This window comes from Peromyscus californicus, unplaced genomic scaffold (assembly GCF_007827085.1).
Source record: "Peromyscus californicus insignis strain IS unplaced genomic scaffold, ASM782708v3 Scaffold_4__1_contigs__length_199733344, whole genome shotgun sequence".
Taxonomy (NCBI): domain Eukaryota; kingdom Metazoa; phylum Chordata; class Mammalia; order Rodentia; family Cricetidae; genus Peromyscus; species Peromyscus californicus.
Window position 1 is genome coordinate 183,509,429 of NW_026294562.1, and position 24,422 is coordinate 183,533,850.

At 52.3% G+C, this 24,422-nt stretch overlaps 2 protein-coding genes and 1 long non-coding RNA gene across 8 annotated transcripts; 1 reads left to right on the plus strand and 2 right to left on the minus strand.

Annotated features, from left to right (window-relative positions):
- Positions 1-1,144: 1,144 nt before the first annotated feature.
- Znf524 (zinc finger protein 524) lies at positions 1,145-5,085 on the minus strand. The gene is made up of 2 exons (XM_052762145.1): positions 4,956-5,085; positions 1,145-2,195 (listed from the first exon to the last, which is right to left on the minus strand). Exon 2 carries the CDS (start codon positions 2,155-2,157, stop codon positions 1,192-1,194), a length of 966 nt encoding a protein of 321 aa, XP_052618105.1. The 5' UTR covers positions 2,158-2,195; positions 4,956-5,085; the 3' UTR covers positions 1,145-1,191.
- Fiz1 (FLT3 interacting zinc finger 1) lies at positions 4,817-13,090 on the plus strand. Of its 6 annotated transcripts, none has more exons than XM_052762144.1 (3): positions 4,817-4,834; positions 7,427-7,771; positions 10,928-13,090. In XM_052762144.1, exons 2-3 carry the CDS (start codon positions 7,460-7,462, stop codon positions 12,119-12,121), a joined length of 1,506 nt encoding a protein of 501 aa, XP_052618104.1. In that variant the 5' UTR covers positions 4,817-4,834; positions 7,427-7,459; the 3' UTR covers positions 12,122-13,090. The 6 variants fall into 6 exon arrangements, with proteins under 6 accessions (XP_052618104.1, XP_052618103.1, XP_052618101.1 ...); XM_052762143.1 differs by lacking the exon at positions 4,817-4,834 and adding an exon at positions 5,201-5,367; XM_052762141.1 differs by lacking the exon at positions 4,817-4,834 and adding an exon at positions 5,864-5,948.
- A 9,894-nt stretch (positions 13,091-22,984) lies between these two features.
- Positions 22,985-24,317, minus strand: LOC128125117 (uncharacterized). The gene is made up of 2 exons (XR_008223101.1): positions 23,953-24,317; positions 22,985-23,376 (listed from the first exon to the last, which is right to left on the minus strand). It is a non-coding gene; the product is annotated as an uncharacterized LOC128125117 (long non-coding RNA).
- Positions 24,318-24,422: the final 105 nt, after the last annotated feature.

Genomic DNA, 24,422 nt, shown 5'->3' on the forward strand with positions numbered 1-24,422 from the left:
GATTTGCAGCAATCCTCCTGTCAGAGCCTTCGGGAACTAACTCTGGGATTATGCGGATAGCTCTCTAATAATTTGTAGGTCCTTTGCACCTTGAAAGCACTCCTTTAAGTCAGTCATTACCAACCATTGGCACCAATCAACATGATGCTCCTTAACCCAGACTTACTGAACAGAAAGCTTTGGGTGGATTTTAGAAACCCGAGTTGAAACACTTTTGATGCACGCCTCTCTTAACTCAGCCCCATTACGGACAGCTAAGCCTAATTCTATTCAGCCAACCTCTCCCTTTCTGGTAACCTTTTCTTCCTTCTCCATGGCCTGAATGGCAATCATGCCCATCCCTAAGCATCTTCTAACGGTTAAGTCCTAATACCCCACTTTGGAAAGTACTTCCACGTAACTGTTTTTGAGATTCCCCTACCAATGCTCGCAGGTGTCCTTATCTTCTTGTAAGCCTATCTTAAAAGATCTTTAACAACAACAATCTTGAACTCTGCTTCATTCTAAAAAGTATTTCTTTTAGCCCCACCCTTCAGTTAAATGCCACCCATTCCCTTTAACTTGCTTTCTGCCAGTCAAGCTTAAAGTTCTTTGATCCTCATCCCAACTTTTAGCCTCCTTTCCTAAGATGCGACCTAGTTTGTACTGCTAAGTTTTGCACCTCATCTTAGTCCCGCCCTCCCCTCGAGCTCACATTCTTCTCTCTAAATGCTATCGAAATGGTCAGTTCTGTTCACCCTCCTCACCCCACTCCCTGGAGCTGGCCATCACTCAACCCAGGGCCCTGTGCATTCAAGGTACATTTACCATTGAGTTATACTTCAAGCCCTCAACTTAGTTTTCTCTTCGTAACAGCAAGTCCTCTGGAAAAGAAATTGGACCCAAAAACTGTCCTATGCAGAATGCCTGGGGATCCAGCTGGGGGGGAGGGCCAGAGTCACGTTTGCACAGCCGGATAAATGCTGCACAGCACTTGTCTGATGGCGACCAGACCGGGCAAGGCTTCTTGCACGCCACTGGTTCTTTGGCACCATGCTAAGGAGATGTGTGCAATGGACTTCTCTCCAATCACACACACCACAGTCAGGCAGGGTAGTAGAGGGACCCTGAAAGGGACAGGCACCATGACTGAACACACTGGAAGTCAGTAGGCAGGGATTTATTTCCACAGCCCATACCTCCCAGAGCCTGTCAGTCCGAAGGAGGGTGCTCGATGGTATCAGGACCCACAGGTTTAGGTCCCTGCTTTTGACCCCCTTCCATAACGGGAGTACCACCAGAAACAAGGGTGTCTTGACCTCCTTGCCCCTGCCCAGCACCGTCTGAACTCCCCTCTGTAAACCCAGACAGGGGAGAAGCGGTGGAGGATAGAGGCCAAGCAGGCTCCTTTCCTTCAGGACTCTCCTCCTGCACCCTTTCTGCAACAGGGACACCCTCGTCATCATCCCACAGCGGTTGGGGTCTTGGGTTTGGGGGGCACAGGCGCACGGGCATCCCCACAAGCTCTGGGTGCTTGCGTTTGTAATGGCGCCGGAGAGTATTGGCCTCGGTGAAGCGCACCCTGCAGGAGGGGCATTGATAGGGACGCTCGCCAGAGTGGATGCGGTGGTGATGTGCGAGCTCCCCCGCCTCGCGGAAGCGGCGAGGGCAGAGCACACAACGGAAGGGCCGATGGCCAGCATGGATGTTGCAATGACGCCGCAAGTGGCTGGACCGTTTGAAGGTCTTGCCGCAATCTTTGCACACGTGTGGCTTTAACTCTGAGTGTGAGATGCTGTGGCGTTCCAGGTCGGAGAGGTAGGGGAAGGCTCTCAGGCACACAGGACAGAAGTGTGGAGCCCTCTTGGGGCCAGAGCCCTGGGGCCCATCTGCTGCTGAGCCTTCGGGAACTGTGTAAGGAACGCCCTGATCATCGATCAACAGAAGATCGTTGCTGCCACCACTGTCCACTGGTGCTGTCAACGGGGCTTCCTGCAGTGATTTGGGGGGGCGGCCCCGCTTTCGAGGGAGGGAGGACTTGAGAGTCCGATTGGAGGTGGCGGCTCCCCCTGGTGGCCGGCCTCGGCGGCCCCGGGGAACAGGAGGAAGTAAGGCCAGAGGTTTTTCTTCCTCCCCAGACAAAGTTGAAGGCAACGGGTCTGAGCTGGGGTTGTCCATTGAGCAGTGGGGAGCTTGAGTCTGGGTACCGGAGCCGGCTAAGAGAAGAGAGGGGGTGGCGTCAGTGCGGTGAGGGTCTGAGCCGACAAGTGCCCCAATAATTCATCTATCCCTTCTAAGTCTTTTGAGACCCATATAACAAGACAATTCTCTACAAGGTGATAAGACATACTTACTGCCCTCCTCCAAAGTGTATCGGGACTCCCTAACCCATCCTTTGAATCTAGGCTTTCTGTCATGGCAGTCTGAATGAGAATGACCACACTCCCCACCCCGGTTGTTCCCCCCACCCCCGATAGGCGCCTATGTTTGAATGTCTGGTTCCATTAGTGGAATTGTTTGGGAAGGATTAGGAGGTGTGGTGTTGCAGAATATTTGTACACTGTGTGAAGATGTGTCATTGTGATTGGCTTAATAGAAACCTGAACAGCCAATAGCTAGGCAGGAGAGGTTAAGGTGGGACTTCTAGGCGGAGAGGAACCCAGGGTTAGAATCTGGCCTGGCAGGAGAGCCAGTGAGATGCTAAAGAAGTTGGGAAGGAGCCGGGCGGTGGTGGCGCCCGCTTTTAATCCCAGCACTCGGGAGGCAGAGACAGGCAGATCTCTGTGAGTTCGAGGCCAGCCTGGTCTACAAAGCGAGTTCCGGGAAAAGCGCAAAGCTACACAAAGAAACCCTGTCTCAAAAAACCAAAAAAAAAAAAAAAAAAAAGAAGAAGTTGGGAATGCAGTACAGAGGAGAGGTAACCGAGCCACATAGCAGAATGTAGATTAATAGAAACGGTTTAATTTAAGTTATAAGAGCTAGTTGGGAAAAAGCCTACGCTAAGGCCAAGCTTTCCTAATTAAAAATAAGTCTCTGTGTCGTTATTTGTGAGCTGGCAGCCCAAAGTAAAGTCGGAATACAGTGTGGCCTTGATGGAGTAGGTGTGGCCTTGTTAGAGGAGGTGTTTTGAGATTTGAGCTTTGAGATTTCAAAATCCTACACCAGGCCAATCTCCTTCGACCTGAAATTTATGGATTAGATGTGAGCTCTTGGCTACTGTTGGGCACCTATCAGCCTGTTGGCCACCATGCTCCTGACCAAGATAATCATGGACTCACCCTCTGAAAATATAGGCAAGCCCCCAATTAAATGCTTTCTTCATAAGTTGCTGTGGTTATGGTTTTTCATCATATCAGTAACTACTATAGCCTTTAAGGTCAAAACGAGCCAGAAAGAAAAAAAAAATCCAGCTGAGAGTGAGGGCCTTGAAACAGTCCAGAGTGGGCCACAAAGGCCTCCAAAAGTCCTCACCCCTGCAGAGATGGGGAGGTCTGAAAAGGGGCGGTCCTACGCAAAATCTGTTGATACGTGAAGGGCATATATCCAAGTTGTTAAGAGTCTGGGCTTTGGAGTCAGATAACCAGAAATCAAAAGCAGAATCTGTCCCTTCCTCTCTGTGTGGCACTAGCCAAGGTCCTTACTTCTCTGGGCTCATTTATGTCCTTTGCAAGATGGCACTCGGGGTTTGTCTGTTTGCTTTTCTTCCTTATTTATTTTGTTGTTGTTGTTAACCTACTAAGCCGGACACGCTGTGAATGGAATATACAAAAGCCAGCAGAGCAGCATGGGTAGCTAAGCTTCACACCAGCCCTTTGAGGAAACACATTCTCTGTTTTGCAAACAGGGAAACCAAGCCACAGGAAAACGAAGTGAGTTCTTAAAGTTCTCTCTGCCAGTAAGTGACAATGATCCCAAATCAGTCTAACTGATCTCAGTGGCCCGGGAAATGAGAAAGACTAGGAAGACTAGGGTGTGTGTGTGTGTGTGTGTGTGTGTGTGTGTGTGTGTGTGTGTGTGTGTGTGTGTGTAGGGGGACATCTCGAGGTCTCCCGGTCCTCGGTTTGGATCCCGTTCTGCACGTGACTGCAAGTGGCTTTGCCTCTGAGTCAGCTTCCTTCTCTGTAATATCAATATACCGAGGTGGTGGGGAGAATCGACAGGAGTAAGGAAGTTTCAAAAATGTCCTTAGTACACTCCCTGAAATACAGAAAGCCTCCAAAAAAATACGACTCTCACTTCTCAGTGCCCAGAAGATCTCGGGACTGTGGGAATTAGATTGTACTTGGGGGGACAGGGGAGCTACAGGTGCAGCTCTATGCCAGGGCACCCCTCTTTCAACTGTTTTGTTGTTTGGTTTCTAGGTTTCCTTTGTGTGGGGGGCTGGTTCACCGACTCAGGGGCCTCGCTCACACTAGGCCTGTGCTACAACCCCACGCCTTGCACCCCCTTTTAATATGCACACCGCATGAGGTCCACGCAGGAGCAACTTTTTCCAGGATCACATGGTTTTTGCACCATGCGGTAGCCTGGGCAAAGCAGCTGAATTTCTGGAGCATACCTAGGAAGTGAGAGAGGGATCCCCCTCGACCCTCCCCCCACCCACTAGTCCGGGGGGCGGGGGGGGGGGGGAGGGGGAGGGGGACGTGTGCCTGTCAGCCCCGAGTGGCCCAGCCCGCAAGCGGGGCGGGGCCCTCAGGGTGCGGTGGCCAATAAGCGGCGCGGGGACCCTGGCGGCAGGGGCTGCCAGGAGGGGGGGGGGGGTGGTCTGCGCGCGCGCGCATGAGCGCGAGCGCGAGCCCGGACCGCTCGGCGGGGGCGCGGGGTCGGCGCGGGCGCGCAGGGAGGCAGGGAACAGGTGCCGGGGGCGCGCTCGGGCGGGCGGGCGCGCGCCCCCGGGACCACCCCCTTCCCCCTACCCCCCCTCCCGCCCTCCCCTCCCCGACTCCCCGGGGGCCCCCCCCCCCGCCTCTGGGTACCTCATTTGCATGCTGCCTGGGCTCGCGTGTGTGTGCGTGCGTGCGCGCGCGCGCCGGGGGGCGACGGGCCGAGGCGTGGGAAGGGGCGGGGGAGAGGGGGGCCCTGCCCCTAGGCGGCGGCGGCGGCGGCGGCGGCGGCGGGGCGGGGGCGGCGGAGCGCGGGCCGGGCCCCGCCCCTCGCCACGGACGCCGGTGGCCCCGCCCTCCCCGCCGCCCGCCCGCCCGCCCGCGGGGAACAAAGGGGACGCTCTGCGTCCCCAGGCCCAGACGCGCCTGCAGCCCGGTGCGCCTGCGCGCCAGTCGCCTCCGGTTGCCCCTGGGAGAAATAACGCCCGAGATAATCCCCAGCCACCTCCTCCAAATGCCTTCCCTCCCACAAAGCACTCCGACCCGGTGACCCAATCAAAGACAGGTACCGGATGGATGAGAAGCGGGGGATGGCCGCTCAGTGCCCCTAATTAACATGGCGCCCAGTAGCTTCAAAGCCCCGTGGAGTTAAAAGTAGTAAAATGGTGCTTGGTGTTTCCCAACTCCGCATTAGTTTGACCACTTGGATTTCTTTTTTTCTCCTTCTTCCGGATGCAACTCGACAACCTACCCAGCAGGCGTCCGAGTTTAGGAAAAAGGAGTCCTAGCTGCGCCCATCCATGTAAACTTTCTAAGTAAAATCACCGCGGGCTACGAGGAGCCGCGCGCTGTCGCCCTTCGTCTATAGGGCGCCCGGGTACCTTAAGCCCCGCCCCTCCCGCTGCCCTCAACCAAGATGGCGCCAACCTAGCTTCTTTAACCTCCTGGGCTGGGAAAAGGAAGGGAATGTAGAAAGGCCGGGTTGGGGGGGAGGGAAAGGGGAGCCAAGGGGGAAGGAGAAAGGGGGGCTGCGGGGAGGGGGGGGAGCTGGTTGGGGAGAAGGGAGCCGGGGCGGAAGTCGAGGGGCCCCTCAGGTGGAAGTGACGCTGACCCCGCTGCCCAAAATGTCGGCGCCCAGAGGGAGGTGTAAGTAATTAAAGAGGAAAGCCGACAGACTTTCCCGGCCTCCCGGGGTCCTGCCCGGTCTCCGGGACCTCCGCCACGCTAAAGCAAGGTGGTCTCGCCTCGTCCCCGGGCCGCCTGGACCTGCCCCCGACCCGGGCGCCCGAGGCCGCACCTCCTAGGGCCAGGGAGAGGGGTACAAAGGGCTAGTTTTCCGGGCCTGGCTCTACAGATGGAGCAGGGTCGGGGGGGGGGGGTCCCCCCGCAGCACCACACGCAGCGGGGTGCAGGAGGAGGCGGGGCTTGTGGCGGTTGGGGCGTGGCAGCACGGGAGGAGGGGCCTGTTGGGGCGGGGCCTGTAGTGGGAGGGGAGGGGTTTTTGTGAAAGGGTAAGGACTGGTTAGAAAATGGGAGAGGTTTATGCCAAGGGTGGGGCCTGGGAAAGAGGCGTGGGTCCTGAGCAATGGGTGCGGGGGGCCTAGGTTGAAAAATGGAAGGAACTTGTTAAGGTTAGTGGGAAAAATGGGGTCCAGAAAGACAAGAGAGGCCCAGAGTATGGTGTGCAGTTTGACTAAGGTGTGGCTTAGAGAAAAGGCCGCCACGGCAAGGGCACCCCATCTCCCCCCATGTAGGTATGCAATTTTGGGGGAGGTTTTAGTGGAACTATCAGGTCTTTAACATGAAGGTGAACACAGGCTAAGGAAAGGCTGAGAAAATGATAGGGGAAGGAGATGATAGAAAAAAAAATGGGACTTATTTGGAGGAAAAGTTGGGTGGGATTTTGGAGGCAGGTCTCAGCGAAGATCTGACTTAGAAAAGTCAAATTAACTTGGAAGTGCATGGGAATAAAGGAACTAAGAGGAACTTACATATCCAAACTGCTCGGTTAGTTCTTTGCTGTGCCTCGGCCCTCCCTAAGTACGTTGACCGTGTTGCCCCAATTTTACTTAACTCCAACCAATCGCTGTGTGAGGTAGGACTAGTGTACCCATTTCATAGGTGAAGAGTTTCGGTTGGTTGGTTTCATCTGAAGCTGCAGAACCAGTGTGAGCTCCCTACAAGTATGAGACGAATGTGCACAGCCCCAAATCCTTGTGTCACCGTTTCAATAACTTGTCTTTGAAGAAGAGATGTCTGTCGAGGAATACTGAATGCTTAGGGAGCAGAGGGAGCGGCTCGGGAAGAGGCAGCCCAGACCTGAGCAAGAGTAGGAGGGCCTTAATTTGTAGTGGGCAGGGCTTGGAGAGGACTGAGAAAGAGCCTTCAAAAAACTTTGGGAGGAAGAAACGAACGGAAGTGGCCGGGAAGATCGGGAAGGAGGAGAGCTTGTAGAGAGCGGGAGGAATGTAAAGGGCAGTGCTTGTGGCTTGGTGCTTAGGTGTGCCTTAGCATCGGGAGGGTCTCCGGAGGACAAGTGTGTTTCTGAGCCCAGAGAGCTAAGGGAAAGAATGGCCAGTGGGGAGGTGACTCTTACCTGCTTCTGTGCCTCCTCTATACTCCAGAGAAAGCCCCCAGCCACCCCTGGACCCGCCACCATGGACGAGTCCTCGCTGCCTGGGGTTCCTGCCCCTCTTGCTGCCCCAGGGCCAGCACCGTCGGCCACTGCTCCCCGGGTGCCCTTTCACTGCAGCGAATGTGGCAAGAGCTTCCGGTACCGATCCGACCTGAGGCGCCACTTCGCTCGGCATACAGCGCTCAAGCCCCACGCGTGTCCTCGCTGTGGCAAGGGCTTCAAGCACAGCTTCAACCTGGCTAACCACCTGCGCTCACACACCGGCGAGCGGCCCTACCGATGCTCCGCCTGCCCCAAGGGATTCCGAGACTCCACCGGCCTGCTGCACCACCAGGTGAGTCCTGGGAGCCGCACGGGGGGCCGAGACGGTGGGGCTCCGCTCCACTCAGGGAAAGGCAGCAGGAGATGAGAGCATACTCCTTCCCCAGCTTCCTCCTCACAGAAAAGTTCACCTTCCCTTCTACCAAAGCCCAACCAAAGCCTGAGCTCCAGGGAAGGCCTGCAGAGTATGTTTGCCCCACATAATGGTTTCTCCACCTCTGCAGTCTTGTGCTGACCATTCTCTTCCTTACCATCTTGAAAATAGGTTTATCCATGTACACCCAACTCCTTTATTCTAAAGTGACCAACTGAAGACTCAACAGGGCCTTCAGAAAGCTTATTATTCCTTCCAGTGATCAGGAACCAGGTAGCGGGTAAAGAAAGCAGTTTCTGAGAAAAGAGTTCTCTAAGGGAGAAGTTGGGAAGCAAATTTAAAAAAAAAAAAAATTCAGGGCATGGTGATGCATTCTTACAATCCCAGCGCTGGGGGGGTGGAGGCAGGAGGATCAGGAGTTCAAGGTCAGCCTCGGCTACACAGAGTTTGGAGCCAACTCAGGCTATATGAGACATTGTCACAAACAACAAAGCCAAAAGTAATGTGTGGGAGTGAATCGGGGGAGCCGCGGGTCACACTGGACAAGAGGGCGCAGTGACGCCTGATTGAGACTTGAAGCTGGAGAAGTCCACGTGGGAAAAGCATTTGCAGATGGAAATGGCAGTAAGTGGAAAGGCCCCGAGGTGGGAAGGGCCTTGGTGAGTTCACGGGTGTTGCCTTAACTTCTCCTGGGGAGAAACAGCTAACACATTCACCCCAGGGAGGACACCAGAGGAAGACCCAAGTGTAGTTGCACCGAAGTCCAGTTTGGCAAGTCAGAGTTTAATTGGGTTTACTCAGAGCACAGGTGAGGCTTTACAATGTGTGACCCCAAGTAGGTACATTACCACCACAAAGCCCCATGCCACCAGGGATGATGGTCTGGTGGAAGCTGCCTAATGGAGACCCACGTTCAGTTACCTTCTACTTCCTAATACCTCACAAGGTCCCTGGCAGCTGGGGAGAGTAATAGCCGGACTCCCAGGAGCAGCCTTGGCTTCCTGGCTCAGGTATTCTCCAAGATAGACACAAACAAAACCAACCAGGATCTTAACGCCTATGCTGTTGGGAACCCCCTGGTTGGGACACTGTTCAGTACACTGTGAAGTGGTCCATTTGGCAAAGGGAAAAAGCGGAGTGTTCACAGAGAAGAGACAGAGATGGGATTTGAACTCAGGCCTGTGGATGCCTAGAGCCCTGGCCATAGCTATGTTCTGTGGGAATCAGTTCCTAGATGAGCGAGTTGAGAGGGAACAGTGACAGAGGTGGCCGGTGTAAGGGACTCGGTCCGCACGGAGAGAATGCCAGCTGGCCTGTAGCCGGGCTGGCCTGCGGAGTTGGGGTCCCCTTTTGAGGCTCCTACTCTCTTGGACAAAAGAATTTAAAAGCAGTTAGAAGCTTAAGAATCATTTTATTAGAATTTGAAAGAAAAATCATAGGAAAGGGCAGCTGTAAACTTGGCAGCTTTGGGGCGTGGCTGGGGGCTGGAGAGGCAGAAGGGGGGGAGCGAGAAAGACATACCTTTCTAGTTAGTCCAGGAGAGAAGGCAGCAGGTTCATCACTGAAGGTCTGCAAGCAGCTTCGTGGGGATGCCTCTTCAGACAGAGTGACGTAGTCCAGTGTCAGGACCGGCGTGCTGAGGATCTGGGCTGGTATCCGGAGAAGAGACAGAAAGTAGAACAGGAGCTGGGTGGTGGTGGCACAGGCCCTTAATACCAGAACTCGGGAGGCAGAGGCAGGCAGATCTCTGAGTTCAAGGCCAGCCTGGTCTACAAAGCGAGTTCCAGGACAGCCAGGCCTGTTACCCAGAGAAATCTTGTCTCAAAAAACCAAGAAAAGCACACAGCCCAGGGAGGGCTTCTGAAGAGGATGAGTATGTTACCTCATTAAGGAGATAATTATTCCTCCCATCTTCCTAGCTGTTTCTTGGCCAGGTAATTGACAGGCCCAGTTGGATGAACTCTTAGGGAGAAGACAGTAGTACATAGTGTTAGAAGGAATTTAGAATGTAGTGTCTCCATCCAGACCCAAAGTAGAATTTAGAAATTTAGATCCTATTCTTCTTTTTTTTTTTTTTTTAGATTTATATATTTATTGTGGGTATGGGTGTTTTGCTGGCATGTATGTCTGTGCACTCCATTCACTCCTGGTGCTCCAGTGGGTAAGAAGAGGGCATCGGATCCCCTAGAACTGGAGCTACAGACAGTTGTGAGCTGCCATGTGGGTGCTAGGAATCGAACCCAGGTCCTCTGCAGGAGCAACAAGTTCTCTTAACTGCTAAACTATCTCTAGCATCTCTGTTCTTTCTTTCTTTTTTTTTTTTTTTTTTTTTTTTTTGGTTTTTTGAGACAGGGTTTCTCTGTGTAGCTTTGCGCCTTTCCTGGAACTTGCTTTGGAGACCAGGCTGGCCTCAAACTCACAGAGATCTGCCTGCCTCTGCCTCCCAAGTGCTGGGATTAAAGGCGTGTGCCACCACCGCCCCTCTGTTCTTTCTTTAAAATATTTTTTATTTCATTATTTGTTGTTTGATTGATTATTTTGTGACTGGGTTTAATGATGTAGCTCTGACGGGCTTCCAACTCACAGGATTGGCCTGCCTCTGCTTCCTGTCCCTCAAGTGCTGGAATTAAAGGCTTGTACCGACGTGCCCCGCTCCGTTATTTTTATACAGGGTAGGATGTGGCACATCTCACCTTACAGGAGTTGGTCCTCTCTCTTTCCACCATATGGATCCCAGGGACCAAACTCAGGTCACCAGGCTTCGATGCAAGTATCTTTACCCGCTGGACCGTGTTGCTAACCCAGATTCAATTCTTCTGGCTAGGAGGAGGTAGCTTTCATGTAAATGACCTCGATGAAGCCCTCCTACTTCTTCTTCATGGTACTTTAACTTTTCATGAGGGGCACTTGTGAAGCTTTCCTTAACAAGGAAATGGGGTCCCTTCCCGGTGGCCTCCGCGCCTGCTGATGCCTGTCTAGTGACCTAACAGAGGACCGCGGGTGAAAGCTAGACCATCCTGGGAATCTGCTGCCCGGCCTGGATGCTCAGCCCTGCCTCTCTGCTCTTGCTCCCAGGTCGTCCACACTGGTGAGAAGCCCTACTGCTGTTTGGTCTGCGAACTCCGCTTCTCCTCCCGCTCCAGCCTGGGCCGCCACCTCAAGCGGCAGCACCGGGGCGTGCTTCCCTCCCCGCTGCAGCCGAGCCCCGGCCTGCCTCCCCTGAACTCCCCCTGCTCAGTGTGTTGCAACGTGGGTCCCTGTTCGGTTTGTGGAGGCGGAGGGGCCGGCGGAGGAGAGGGCCTGGAGGGAGCAGGAGCGACCAGCTGGGGACTGGCCGAGGCGGCAGCCGCCGCGGCGGCCTCGCTGCCCCCGTTTGCATGTGGCGCCTGTGCCCGGCGCTTTGACCACGGCCGGGAGCTGGCTGCCCACTGGGCCGCGCACACCGACGTGAAGCCATTCAAGTGCCCACGCTGCGAGCGCGACTTCAACGCGCCGGCGCTGCTGGAACGCCACAAGCTTACGCACGACCTGCAGGGGAGCAGTGCACCCCCAACGCAGGTCTGGGCCTCGGGTGGGGGTCCGGAGGAGGTGGCAGGAGATGTCGAGGCAGTGGAGGTGGGGGATGCTCCGCCGACCTGGGACGCCGGGCTGCTCCTGAGCCCCACTGGGGCAAGCATGCCTAAGCTGGAGGCACTGCTCCCCGAGGGCGAGGGTGCGGAGAATGCCCGGGCTCCGGCCGCAGCAGCCGAGGCGTCCTCGGAAGACACACTGTACCAGTGCGACTGCGGGACCTTCTTCGCGTCTGCCCCGGCCTTGGCCAGCCACCTAGAAGCGCACTCGGGCCCAGCCACCTATGGCTGCGGCCACTGCGGGGCCTTGTACGCAGCGCTGGCCGCCCTGGAGGAGCATCGGCGTGCCAGCCACGGTGAGGGCAGCGGGGAGGCGGCCCCTGATGGCGAGGGCGAGCAGGCGGCTGGAGGGCCGGGGCCCGGCTCCTCCAGCCGTGGCAAGAAAATCTTTGGCTGTTCCGAGTGCGAGAAGCTGTTTCGTTCGCCTCGCGACCTGGAACGGCATGTGCTGGTGCACACAGGGGAGAAGCCCTTCCCGTGCCTGGAGTGTGGCAAGTTCTTCCGCCACGAGTGCTACCTCAAGCGCCACCGGCTGCTGCATGGCACAGAGCGGCCCTTCCCCTGCCACATCTGTGGCAAGGGCTTCATCACGCTCAGCAATCTCTCTAGGCACCTGAAGCTGCACAGGGGCATGGACTGAATAGCCAGGCCACTCCGGCCCTCCAAGTCCAGAGCTAGACCATGAGATGAGGCCCTTGCCTGGAAAAATGGTGCCACCCACAACCCACACAGGACCACAGTGAAGCATCCTTCGGCAAAGGGGTCCAAGGACATAATTGTTGGGGACTGAAATCTACAGAGAGACTCTCGACTTTGAGACCCCTGGAATGGGGGCATGCTCAAATCAACTGGCCTCCGAGACCGGGAACCTAGGAATAAAAAACGGGTCTCTACTAACACCTCCCAGCAGATAATATGTGGGCACCCCCACGGTCCTACCACCCACTCCCTGAGAGCCATCATTCCCAACGACGATGTTCATCTGGGGGATGTCGGGGCCAATACCTTGGAATCCTCAGGATCCCCTCCAGATGACACCCGTCAGCCACTGGTGGCCCCAGAAAATGAGTATAGCCAGAATCTGCCTTTCCCCCATTTTACTTCCTATGCTGAAAGAGGACCAGGGTAGATGCCCCCACCTTTCATTAACCTACTCTCAAGATTAGGTCTCCCTTACTGCAGAATGGTCTGACCCTACTGATCTCCCCTCATCTTGAACACTAGTTTAGACTGGCCCAAAGTCCCTGCCCTGTAGGTTGGATTGACCCAGATACACATATTCCTGTGCACTTGGAATGGGCTGGTGCAGGTCGTGGCCTGGCTCCACTCTCCTTAGAGTAATAGGGCAGACATTCCCTTAAGCTGTAGAGCGCAGTCCTCTGTCCACGGTTGTCCCAATCCTGTGACCTGGTGGAGGTGGTAGACATTGGGGTCTCCCTCGCCTCAACTGTAGTACCTGTTGGTCTTTCCATCACTACCAACTGTCTCTGTGTTCCAACCCCAAGAGGAAAGGGGGACTTGGCTAGGGTTTCTCTCCCGTGAGCCTCGACCTCACCCCCTGGTCTCTCCAATGTCTCTGGGACTCCAATAAACCTCATTCTGTCAGTCACTACTGTCTTGTTTACTGATCCTGGGTTTCAGGGAGGTGGGACTCTCTCCCTCTTGGACTTAGAATATGTCCCCTAGGACATAGAGAGACGGCTCAACAGTTAAAAATGCATACCATCGGGATCAGAGTCCAGTTCCTGGCACCCACATCAGGCTGCTCATAACCACCTGTAACCAAGCTCCGGCGGATCCAGTATTCTCTTGTGGCCGCCATGAACATTGCACTCACATGCACAAACTCACATACATATGCACATCATCCTCCATGAGCATTGCACTCACACGCACAAACCCACAACACATCATTTCTTTTTAGTCTTTAAAAAAAGAATAGGTTCACTAGATATCGGTCTTTGAGGGAGAGTCAAGAGTTCCTGCCCCTTTCTGTGGATTTATAAGCAGTTAATGGTTGGTAGGGGGTTTGGGGGGTGGGGTGATGACTCACAAGGTCCCACCACTCCCTGAGCATAGGCAGTTAAGACTAGTGGGGAAGGGAGAGACACTTTCCTCAGTGTAGTTACTGCTAAGTTGCCCACACTCCTGTAAGTACCTAGATCCCCAAACCCTCTCAAGAAGGTTTGTGTACTTCGATCCTTTTTAAGTCCTTCAGATCAGAGACAGTTTGCATCTCACCTAAGTGGCACCATCTAGAAATCAAGAGACACCCCCACAGGACATGTCCCTTGGAAACCAAGCAGTCTCTGGAAGAGGCTCCAGGCCTTAGAGTCTGTTTTCTGGCGATGAATGTGTACCGCCTGGGACAGGACCAGCCCATCAGAGCAGAGGGCCGCTCACGCATGCCCCATGGCACTCCTGTGCTGTGCATCCAGACTGAGCCTTCTGAACTCCGGATCGTAGAGCCCGCACTGAACAAAGCAGAGAATACTATTCCAGCGTGCGGGCAGTGCTCGGGGAGAGGGAGGGAGGAGTCAGACAAAGATGCTGATGGTGAGGAGCACCTTCGCAGCAAACGAGGAAGAGCATTGAGAAAGTGGCCGCAGCTGCTTCAGGTGTGGGCCTGTTACTGAAGACCTTGAGAAGTGCAACGCCAGCCTGGATGGCTTAGAACCCGACTCAGTAGTGAAAGGTTGTGCTGGGGAGAGAGCTCAGTCGGTGGAGGCGTAACTGAAAAGATGAGGGCCTGAGTTTAATCTCCAGAGCTCCCATCTTAAAATTCCAGATGTGGTGAAGCTGGAGAAACAGAAATAGGATCCCTGGGGTTCACTGTTCAGTCCGTCTAGCCTTATTCATGAGGTCCAGGCTAGCAAGAAAGCCTACCTCAAAGGACATGAACACACTGCCATCGATGGCACCTGAGGTTGTCTTCTGGCTTCTTTCCACACACACGTGACACTCCTATACATAACTGTACCCGAACACACACACACACACACACACACACACACACACACACACACACACACACCAATTTGGAGGAAAAGATTGGAAAGAGTTGGGGATGAAGTTCAATGGTAGAATGCCTAAAATTTACCAGTGAGGAGCTGGGGCGGGGTGGGATGAGTGGTAGAGGCTTGCTTAAGATGCATCGAAGAGTGCCTGGGGGTGTGGCTCAGCGATAGAGCTCTTCTTGCCGAGCATTCCCCAGTGAGGGACCAGGGTGTGACTCAGTGCTAAAGTGCTTGCCTAGCATCACCTGCAACATCCTAAATCCAATCACACACACACACACACACACACACACACACACACACACACACACACACACACTGAATAGCCAGAGCACACCATCTTAGATAGGATGGCCCAGAGGGCTTCTCCATTAGCCTGGTCCTTGAAGGGGGACTTGTTGGAGATACCTAGATAGGTACAGGAGGAGAATGAGTTCAAGAAAGGAGGGAAGAAGGAGTTGGCCTCCACTGTTGCTAGAGTTTTCCTGCCTGGCCCACAGTCAGGACAAATCTCTCTCACCTGCCAGTCCCACAGCCGCTCAAATCCAACCAAATAAACACAGAGACTTATATTGGTTACAAACTGTATGGCCGTGGCAGGCTTCTTGCTAACTGTTCTTACAGCTTAAATTAATCCATTTCCATTAATCTATACCTTGCCACATGGCTCGTGGCTTACCGGCATCTTCACATGCTGTTTCTCATCATGGCGGCTGGCAGTGTCTCTCTGACTCAGCCTTCCACTTCCCAGCTCTCTTCTCCTCCTTGTCCCGCCTATACTTCCTGCCTGGCCACGGGCCAATCAGTGATTTATTTATTGACCAATCAGCAACACATTTGACATACAGACCATCCCACAGCACTTCCCCTTTTCTTTTCTTAAAAGGGAAGGTTTTAACCTTTACACATCTCCAAAGTCAGCTTGGTATATTTGGGAATTTGGGCGTAGCTTCTCTTACTACTTCCTGCTGGAGGGGGGCGCTGTATCTTCTGGGGAAACAAAGAAAATTTTAGGATCATGGAGTAGTCCGTGAGGCTGTATCGTCTGAGCTAGTTGCCTTGAAACCATTCTGAATGTTGGATCATCTGGGCCTCGGTGTCACCTTTCAGGGGGTCTTGGCTGGTCAAACCTGATGTATCTTAATCTGGAACAAATCCATAGCCTCTGGCTTTCTGTGGGAATAAAAGCAGAGTCTCCTTTCCAAAGCAACATATCCTTATATTCAAATTTTGAAGTCAAGGTACCTTTAAAATATACATATTGGTTTAACTCAACATCTTTTACGATCAAATGTTTTTCTGCAGTTAAAAATCCCAAAGACAACACAATCCAGATTCTCTGTGTAATATTCATCTTTACATGGCTTATTTTTTATATTAATTTTACTGTCTCTTTAAAGACTTTATTTTTTTAAACTATGTATTTCTTTATATAACTGTATATATCACCATATATCACCTTTTTTGTCTCTTTCAAGCCTATGTATATTTTACACACATTGTAAACTATTACATCTGAATCTGTCTTATTGTGAATCTATTGCTTTAAACTGCAGCATTTGCAAGACTGAAATGGTACTATGGCTGCTGGCTCCGCCCACCTCAGCTTCCCAACATGGCGGCGGTACGTTTTCCCGCCAGCTCTGGGAGCTATCGTGGGTCTATGCTTTTATCCAAGCAGTGTGTATTCCAAAAACCTCTTTTTTTGTTTTGTACTAGCAAAGGCTAAATCCACATTCTCCATCACATCTCTGTGCTAAGCGACCCTTCTGTGCTAGACATTATAGAACCTGTGAGAACTCTTCAGTGAACAAAATAGACAATCCCAGTCATCCTATATTTTATTTATTTTTGAGACAGGTCTAAGCCTTGGTTGGCCTGGAACTCACCATGTAGACCAGGTTGGTTTTGAATTCATACGGACACACCTGCCTCTGCCATCCAAATGCTGGGTCTGAACATACACAGCACATGGAGAAGCCACCAGCGTGCAGACCCGGTGCTCTCCTTACTCCATTCCTTCACCATTCAACAGGCAGAGGGCAGGAAAGCGGCAAACGTCGTCCGAACTTACAGCCTTGCTTTGCGTCTTTGCATGGTCTGTGATCACAGCCAAACACCCAACTTGAACTACCTGGCGCTGCAGCACTTGTTTCTACTTCTGACTCCCTCCTGTTGCCCCACACTAGATTATAAAGCCGACGATGGCTGGGCATAATGCACGTGCCATCTGTCCAGTTAGGGTTTCTATTGCTGTGAAGAGGCACCATGACCACAGCAACTCTTATAAAGGAACATGTTTAACTGGGTGGCTTACATTTTCTCAGGTTTAGCCCATTATCATCATGGTGGGACCTGGTGGGGTGCAGGCAGACATGGTGCTGGACAAGGGGCTGAGAGTCCTACATTTTGACCCACAGGCAACAGGAAGTGGTCTGTCTCACTGGGTGTGGCTTGAGCATATATGAGACCTCAAAGCCCGCCTCTACAGTGACACACTTCCTCCAACAAGGCCACACCTCCTAATAGTGGCACTCCCCTTGGGGGCCAGCATTTTTTAAACCACCAGACCATCTCACAGGCCCCCAAACATTTTATAAGCCTTTTGTGTATGTGTGTGGTGCTGGAGTGATGGCTCAAAGGTTAAGAGTACATAAGGACCCAAGTTCAGTTCCCAGCACCCACATCAGGCAGCTCACAATCTCCTGTAATTCCAGTTGCAGGGATCCTACCCCTCTGACCACTGAGGGCACCAGCACTCTAGGGCACATACAAAATTAAAAAGGAATTTTTGTGTGACAGGGTATCATGGACCCCATGCTAGCCTCAAACTGGCTACACAGTAGAGGATAATCCTGAGCTTTCTAGTCTCCTGCTTCCACCTCCCAATGTCGAGCTAACAGGCGTAAGCCACAGGCCTGGTGGAGAACAATTTTCTACAAAACTACTACTTTGGAAGGTTAAATGTAGGAGGAGACATCTAGGAAGTTTCTGGTAGCTAGCAACGACCTATATCTTAATCTGGGGATCATCCACTCATTCATTCATTAATGTGGGTGTGGTGAGTGTACTTGTTTGTGTATGCATATATTCATTCGAATGTGTGAGCCCCTGTGTGCATCTGCCTGTGGAGACCAGAGGTTAACTTCAGGTGTCTTCCTCAATCACTCTTCACCTTACTTCATTTTTTATTACTGTGTGTGTGTGTGTGTGTGTGTGTGTGTGTGTGTGTGTGTGTGTGCTTGTGTGTGTGTTATGTGCTTATATATGCATGCTTGTGCTCTTGTGTGTGTCTGTGTGTGCTTGTGTGTGTGTTATGTGCTTGTATATGCATGTTTGTGCTCTTGTGTGTGTCTGTGTGTGTGCATTTGTGCATGTGCCATGGCCTGAGTGTGGAGGGCAGAGGGCAACTTTCAGAAGTTCTTTCTCTCCCAGGGACCAAACTCGGGCCAGCGGGCCAGCAGCTAGCCACTCTACCCACTGAGGCGTCTCACCAGCACCCCACCTCATTACTGGAGGCAGTCTCTCTCTGAATCCGAAGCTTCCATTTGGCTAGGCTAGCTGGCTGGCTAAGGGGCTTCAGGTATCTGCCTGTCTTCACTCCCTAAGGAATCTTGCTGCACCATCCTGCTTTCATGGGTGTGAGGATCTGAACTCAGATGCTTATTCTTGCAAAGCAGGTGCTTTTCCTAATGAACCATTTCCCAAGCATTTCCCTGTTGTTTGGTTTGGTTTGGTTTCTATTTTACTGTGCTGAGATGGAGCCAGGGCCCTACAAAAGGCAAGGGTTCTGCCATCCTGCTGGGGGTCCTTTTAAAACAATTCCCCTCAATCGTTCATTCACATCCTGGGCTTTTTATCTGAGTCTTATGCCCCACAAGGAAGAAAAGTTGAGAGAGATATTCAGAGGGAAAAAAAATCAGACCTTTTCAGCCAACACCCACAATTGCCAATTTGAAAAAGTTTCATCCCTTGGGAATAAAGTCATTCCCCAGAGATGCTAGCCCTTAGAGGTGTTCTTGATGTTGGGGCCAGAGAGATGGCTCAGTGGGTAAAGGCACTTGCTGCCCAGCCCAACAACCTGAGTTCAATCCCTGGGACCCACACGGTGAAAAGAAAGAAAGGAGTCTTGCAAGTTGTCCTCTGATCTCCACGGGTGTACCGTGGTATATGCACGCTAGCCCATAAATAAGTGAAAATGGAAAGTCAAGAGGCATTGTCTAGGGGCTGGAGAGACGGCCTAGTGGTTAGGAGCACTTGCTGCTTTTGCAGAGGGCCAGCACCCACATGGAAGCTCACAACCATCTGTAACTCCAGTTCCAGAGGATCTGATGCCCTCTTCTGGCCTCCATGGGAAACAGGCACACATGTAGTGCACAGACATCTATGCAGGCAAAATACCTATATGCATAAAATAAATAAGTTTTATATTTTATTAATATATATGACACATATGTACACATACATACATACAATATTCTCCACTCAGCAATGGAGGTACAGAAGCAAGACTTACTCTTTCTGAGTAAAATAAAATAAATTTGGGGTACATGCTCTCCCAGTATATAGTACCAGTACTTGGGAGGTGGAGGCAAGAGTATCCAGAGTTCAAGGATGGCCCGGGCTAAATGAGGCCCTGTGTCAAAAATACAAAAAAAGAACCAAAAACTCTGAGTTGGAGAAGCAGGGCATGTCCCTCTGGATCCAGACACTGCCCCCTGAAGACAAGACAGGTCTTGAGAGAGGAAGGCTGAGCACAGTGAGCCCATGGAAAGGCACCAGGGTTGTCACAGAGACAGAAACCACCTGTGGCTGGTTTGAATGGGGGGGGGGTCACTAAGGAAACCATGGCTTCCACCCACCTCACCTCCACCACGGTCTTGGCAGTTCAGGGAAGGCTGTGGTGAAAGAGATGGATCCATTTCCTGAGTGGCAGCACGGGCTTGTAATGCCAGCCAGCACGGGAGAAGCTGAGGCAGGAGCATCCTTGTGAGTTTCAGGCAAGCCTGGGATACATAGCAAGACTCTACTTCAAAACAAAACAAAGCTTGGCAGTGGTGGCGCATGCCTTTAATCCCAGCACTAGGGAGGCCGAGTCAGGCAGATCTCTGTGAGTTCAAGGCCAGCCTGGTCTACAGAGCGAGTTCCGGGACAGCCAGGACTACACAGAGAAATCCTATCTTGAAAAAAAAAAATCATGCTATTCCCAAGCACACCCATGCCCAGAGCTGGTCACCAAACCTGCCTCGCCATGTCCCAAGATTTACAGTTGTGATAGAGGAGGGAGAGAGGGGCCTCAGCCTCTCCGAAGCCTTATTTCCCCCTCTGACTCCTCCCAGTGCCCTACACCTCCCATTCCAGGGCCCAAGCCACAGTCCTCATTCTTCTGGAAGGGTCTCAGGTTGCACTATTTCTGATCCACCTGCCTCTACCTCCCAAGTGCTGGGTTTGGGACACCAAGACTGGTTTGTGCTGGGATCACCCTGCAAGCTAGGCTGGCACTCTATCAACGCCCTTCATCCCTTCTGATTTACCCACAAATGGGTGGTACTAAGAGAGGTGCAGTATCCAGAAGGAGTTGGCCATCCTGAGAGATTCACAGATAGTCTAAGGTTTGTTTGTGGTAAGTACAATATTGAAAAACAAGGGTCAGGTTGGCCAGATGGCTCTTGCTGCCGTGCCTGAGGACCTGAGTTCAATCCTTGGGACCGACATGGTGGAAAAGGAACTGATTGCTGCAAACAGTCCTCTGGCTTCCATATTAGCATGCATGCACACAATCAATACATAAATGTAACAATCATCATCATCATCATCATCATTATCGGTTTTTAGAGATAGGGTTTCTCTGTATAGCCCTGGTTGTCCTGGAACTCACTTTGTAGACCAGGCTGGCCTCTAACAGAGGTCCATCTGCCTCTGCCCCCTGAGTGCTGGCATTAAAAGTACGCACCACCACAACCAGTCCAATAAATTTTTTTTTCGAGACAGGGTTTCGCTGTGTAGTTTTGGAGCCTGTCCTGGAACTCTCTCTGTAGTCCAGGCTGGCCTTGAACTCACAGAGATCTGCCTGCCTCTGCCTCCCCAGTGCTGGGCTTAAAGGCGTGCACCACCACCACCACCTGGTCCAACAAAAATTATTTTTAAAGAAAATTGGGCTGGAGAGATGGCTTGGAGTTTCAGAGTTTTTACTGCTCTTCCAGAAGCCTCAAATTCAATTTCCAAGCTCCAACATTTCCAGGAAGATCTGACGCCCTCTTCTGGCCTCTGTGTGCACTTCACAAATGTCCATGCACTCCAACTCACACTTAAATAAAAATAAAATATACTTAAATAGTAATAATAATAATTCTTTTTTTTTTGGTTTTTCGAGACAGGGTTTCTCTGTGTAGCTTTGCGCCTTTCCTGGAACTCACTTGGTAGCCCAGGCTGGCCTCGAACTCACAGAGATCCACCTGGCTCTGCCTCCCGAGTGTTGGGATTAAAGGCGTGCGCCACCACCGCCCGGCTAATTCTTTTTTTAAGAAAGAAAATAGAGCATCATTTTAGACAGCATACACCAGTCATACATCTCAGGCAATGTCTGCAGCAAGGAAAACCTCACAGAAACAAGTCCAAAGGAAGGGCATCACGGGCAAAGAGTAAAGAGGGTGGGTGGTGTGGCTGAGGAAGCAGGAAGCCAGAAATTAAGTGAGGGGATGTTGGGCCTAGTTGTGCTTGCCTTTGCAACCCTAGCATTTTGGACACTGAGGCAGGAGAATCACAAGTTTTGAGGCCAACCTGAGCTGCATAGCTAGACTCTGCTCCTCACCTGATCCCTCCCATCACCAGAAATTAGGTGAGGGGCCAACAGAACCTTACAGGGGCACATGGAGTTTGAGGGCTAAAGGGGGAAGGGCTGGTCTTTATTTCTGAGCATGAAGAGAAACCTCAGGAGGTGTTCGGCTCCGAAAATAAAGCGTGGCTGAGCCAGCGAGACCTCTCAGCATGCAAAGGCGCTTGCTTCCAAGCAGATCGGCCCCAGCTCCGTCTCTGGACCCCACAGGGGTGGAAGAGGAGAACTGACTCCTGCAGGCTGTCCTCTGACCTTGCCAGCACGCACACACTTGTTTCGTTTGTTTAAGTGAGGAGCTGTAATCTGTGGGGCTGGAGTCTAGGCTGTGAGCCGAGGGGCCAGTGAGAAAGCTATTGCGGTAGCAATGGAGTGTGTCCCTCAACCAGCGCCTCCCGAGTAGGGAGGGGGTACCTTCCCAGGCAGGGTCCCAGTGGCCCAGCCACCTCTCACCTGGACCCGATCAGTGCTACCACCCCCTGGCCTTCGTCTCCTCCCGCATCTGGCCCGCCTCCGCGCGGATCCCCCAGGAATGTCTCTAAAGGGCTAATCTGATCATCTGACTCTCCTGCTTAAAACTTTCTCAATGGCTCCTCAGTGCTCTCTGAATAACCCCAAGCCCAGCCCAGACTAGGAGCCAGCCACAGCCCTTGCACCGGGTTCAGGTTTCTCTCTGAGAGCTCTGGCCACCGCGGAGGGCCACTCCAGATCCCACCCCCACCCCCCCAAGTAACAAGCCCCCTTGCTCTCTTCTGTTTGAAATTCTTCCTGTTTACCCGTTTCTAAAATTGTTACTTGTCTGTCTTTCCCACCCCCACCCCTGTTGTTGTGTGCTCATTTGTTTGTTTGAGAGGAGGGCTCAGGCAGTCAAATCTGACCTCGAACTCCTTACATCATTCCCGCCAAGTGTTGGGACTGCAGGTATGAACAACCATGCCTTTTCTCCTCTCTCTCTCTCTCTCTCTCTCTCTCTCTCTCTCTCTCTCCCTCTCTCTCTCTCTCTCTCTCTCCTTTTTCTCTTCCTCCTCTTCCTTCTTCCTCTCTCTCTCCCCCCTAAAAAAAGCTTTATTTTTGTTTTATGTGTTTTGCCTGCCTGTGTGTCTGTGCCCCCACCCTCACCCCATGCAGGCTTTGGTGCTCTGGAAGCCAGAAGAGGGTGCTAGAGCCCCTTGGAACTGAAGTGTTATAGAGGAATTGTGAGCTGCTATGTGGGTGCTGAGAACGCAATCCGGGTCCTCAGTGAGAGTAGTCGGTGGTTTGAACCACTGAGCCATCTTGCCAGTCCCCGAGCCACTGAGACAAGCACACACAGGGACTTAGTACAGGCAGCTCTTGAGTTATTCCTTGTTCTCCTCCTGCTTCTCCCCGCCCCCCCCCCCCTTTTCTTTCAGAACATACAAGATTCCACTGGGCCATGGTTTTGTTCCTCGGGTATCTTGCTGAGATTTTCAGCCATTCACAGTGATGTTCAAGACTGCGGTAGTGGTCTAGTGAGTGGTTCAGTCAGCACAGGCGCTTGGACCCAAGCCTGATGACCTGAGTCCAATCCCAGGACCCACATCATAGGAGAGAACTGACCCCTGAAGGTTGCCCTCTGACCTCCACACATACACCACGGTATGTGTGCAGCCCACACACATAAATAATAAATGTAATAAAAACGAGGTACATTTTATTGTATTTGTAAGTGTGTGTGTGTCCCTGTGTGTGTACTCTGAGAAGACAGAAGAGAGTGTTGAAGATGAAATTACAGGCGGCTGCACAGCCCTTGACTTGGGTGCTGGGAACCAAACTCTGGTCCTCTGGAACAGCAGCAAACACTCTTAACCACTGAGCCATCTTTTCAGCCCCACACATTTGTATGTATTTGTATGTGTGTGTGTGTGTGTTTGCGTGTGTGTGTGTACAGGTGCACAAGTGTGGAGGTCAGACATCAACCCACAGTAATCAGTCTCTCTTTCCACTTAGAGGGTCCTCGGCATCCAACTCAGATCGACAGCCGCAGGGCAGATGCCTTTACACTGCCATCTTGCCAGCCTCAAATACCTACATAGCAAAAACAAAACCAAAAATGTAGCAAGGAACCTGGCACAAAAATAATATTGCCTGTTTCTGGTCTCTGAAGGGTAAATTCCTGGAATTGCTGGGTTGCTAAAGCTCTCCAAACTTCTACTCACCTCAGACATGTACAAAAGGAACTGTTTATTCACACTCTTGCCAACAATGCTTGGCATGAATTTAACACACACACACACCCCAAAAGCAAAGTAACAAGTCTTTTTCTCTATCACATAAACTTTGAGAGATGTAGTTATGTTGGTCCCATCTAACAGGCTGAAGCATTGAACCTTCAGGTTCAATGAAACATGATTGCCAAGAAAGACTAAAGGAATGACATCCACTCCCATGGATAAACAGCTCACGGTCTCCTCCGTCCCCTGCATCCCCTCAGCACTTCCCCGAATCAGAGCGCTTCCCTCATCACACCCTCGCTGACTGATTCTGACCTGTCCCCTTGCATCAGACTATGAATTTTGACTCCATCGATCCAGCACCAAGGACAGAGCCAGCCCACAGTAGGTGTTCTGATGAAACTGGTCGGGTTGCGCTCCCGGGGCTTACCATAAAGGGGGAAACTGAGGCTCCGAGAAGAGAGAATTGGTTGCCCAGGCAACCAAGGGAAAGCGGGAGTCAGGCTCTATTAGGGAGTGCGGGAACACTCTCAAGCTTGTATCACTCACTGTTCCGTTCGTTCATCTCCATCTTTGCCTCCTCCAACCCTCCTTCAGACCTAGCAGCCCAGCACAGTGCCTGGCACCAGCAGGGCTTGATAAATGGCTATTTGTTGAAAGGATGAATGAATATGTGTTATCTTGTTGGGAAATGGAGGAGGGGTGGTGAGCTGGACCCAGAGTCCCAGGCTTGCAGCCCCCTCTTCCCTCTGAGGGTCCAAAAGACAGGCCATCAGCCCCTTCCCCTCCCAGGATTCAGAAGCCGAACCGCCCTCCTTCTCGGCCCCCCAAGGTCCCTGGCCCTCCGCTTCCGGCTTCTCAGCCAGTCTTTCCTCTTCTAGCCTCCGACCAAACACCGGG

Excerpts from the sequence above, each read along its gene's own strand:
- Znf524 (XM_052762145.1), bottom strand. The coding sequence starts at position 2,157 with ATGGACAACCCCAGCTCAGACCCGTTGCCTTCAACTTTGTCTGGGGAG.
- Fiz1 (XM_052762139.1), top strand. The coding sequence starts at position 7,373 with ATGGCCAGTGGGGAGGTGACTCTTACCTGCTTCTGTGCCTCCTCTATA. Across the intron at positions 7,772-10,927 it reads CCGGCCTGCTGCACCACCAG|GTCGTCCACACTGGTGAGAA; the intron begins GTGAGTCCTGGG and ends TCTTGCTCCCAG.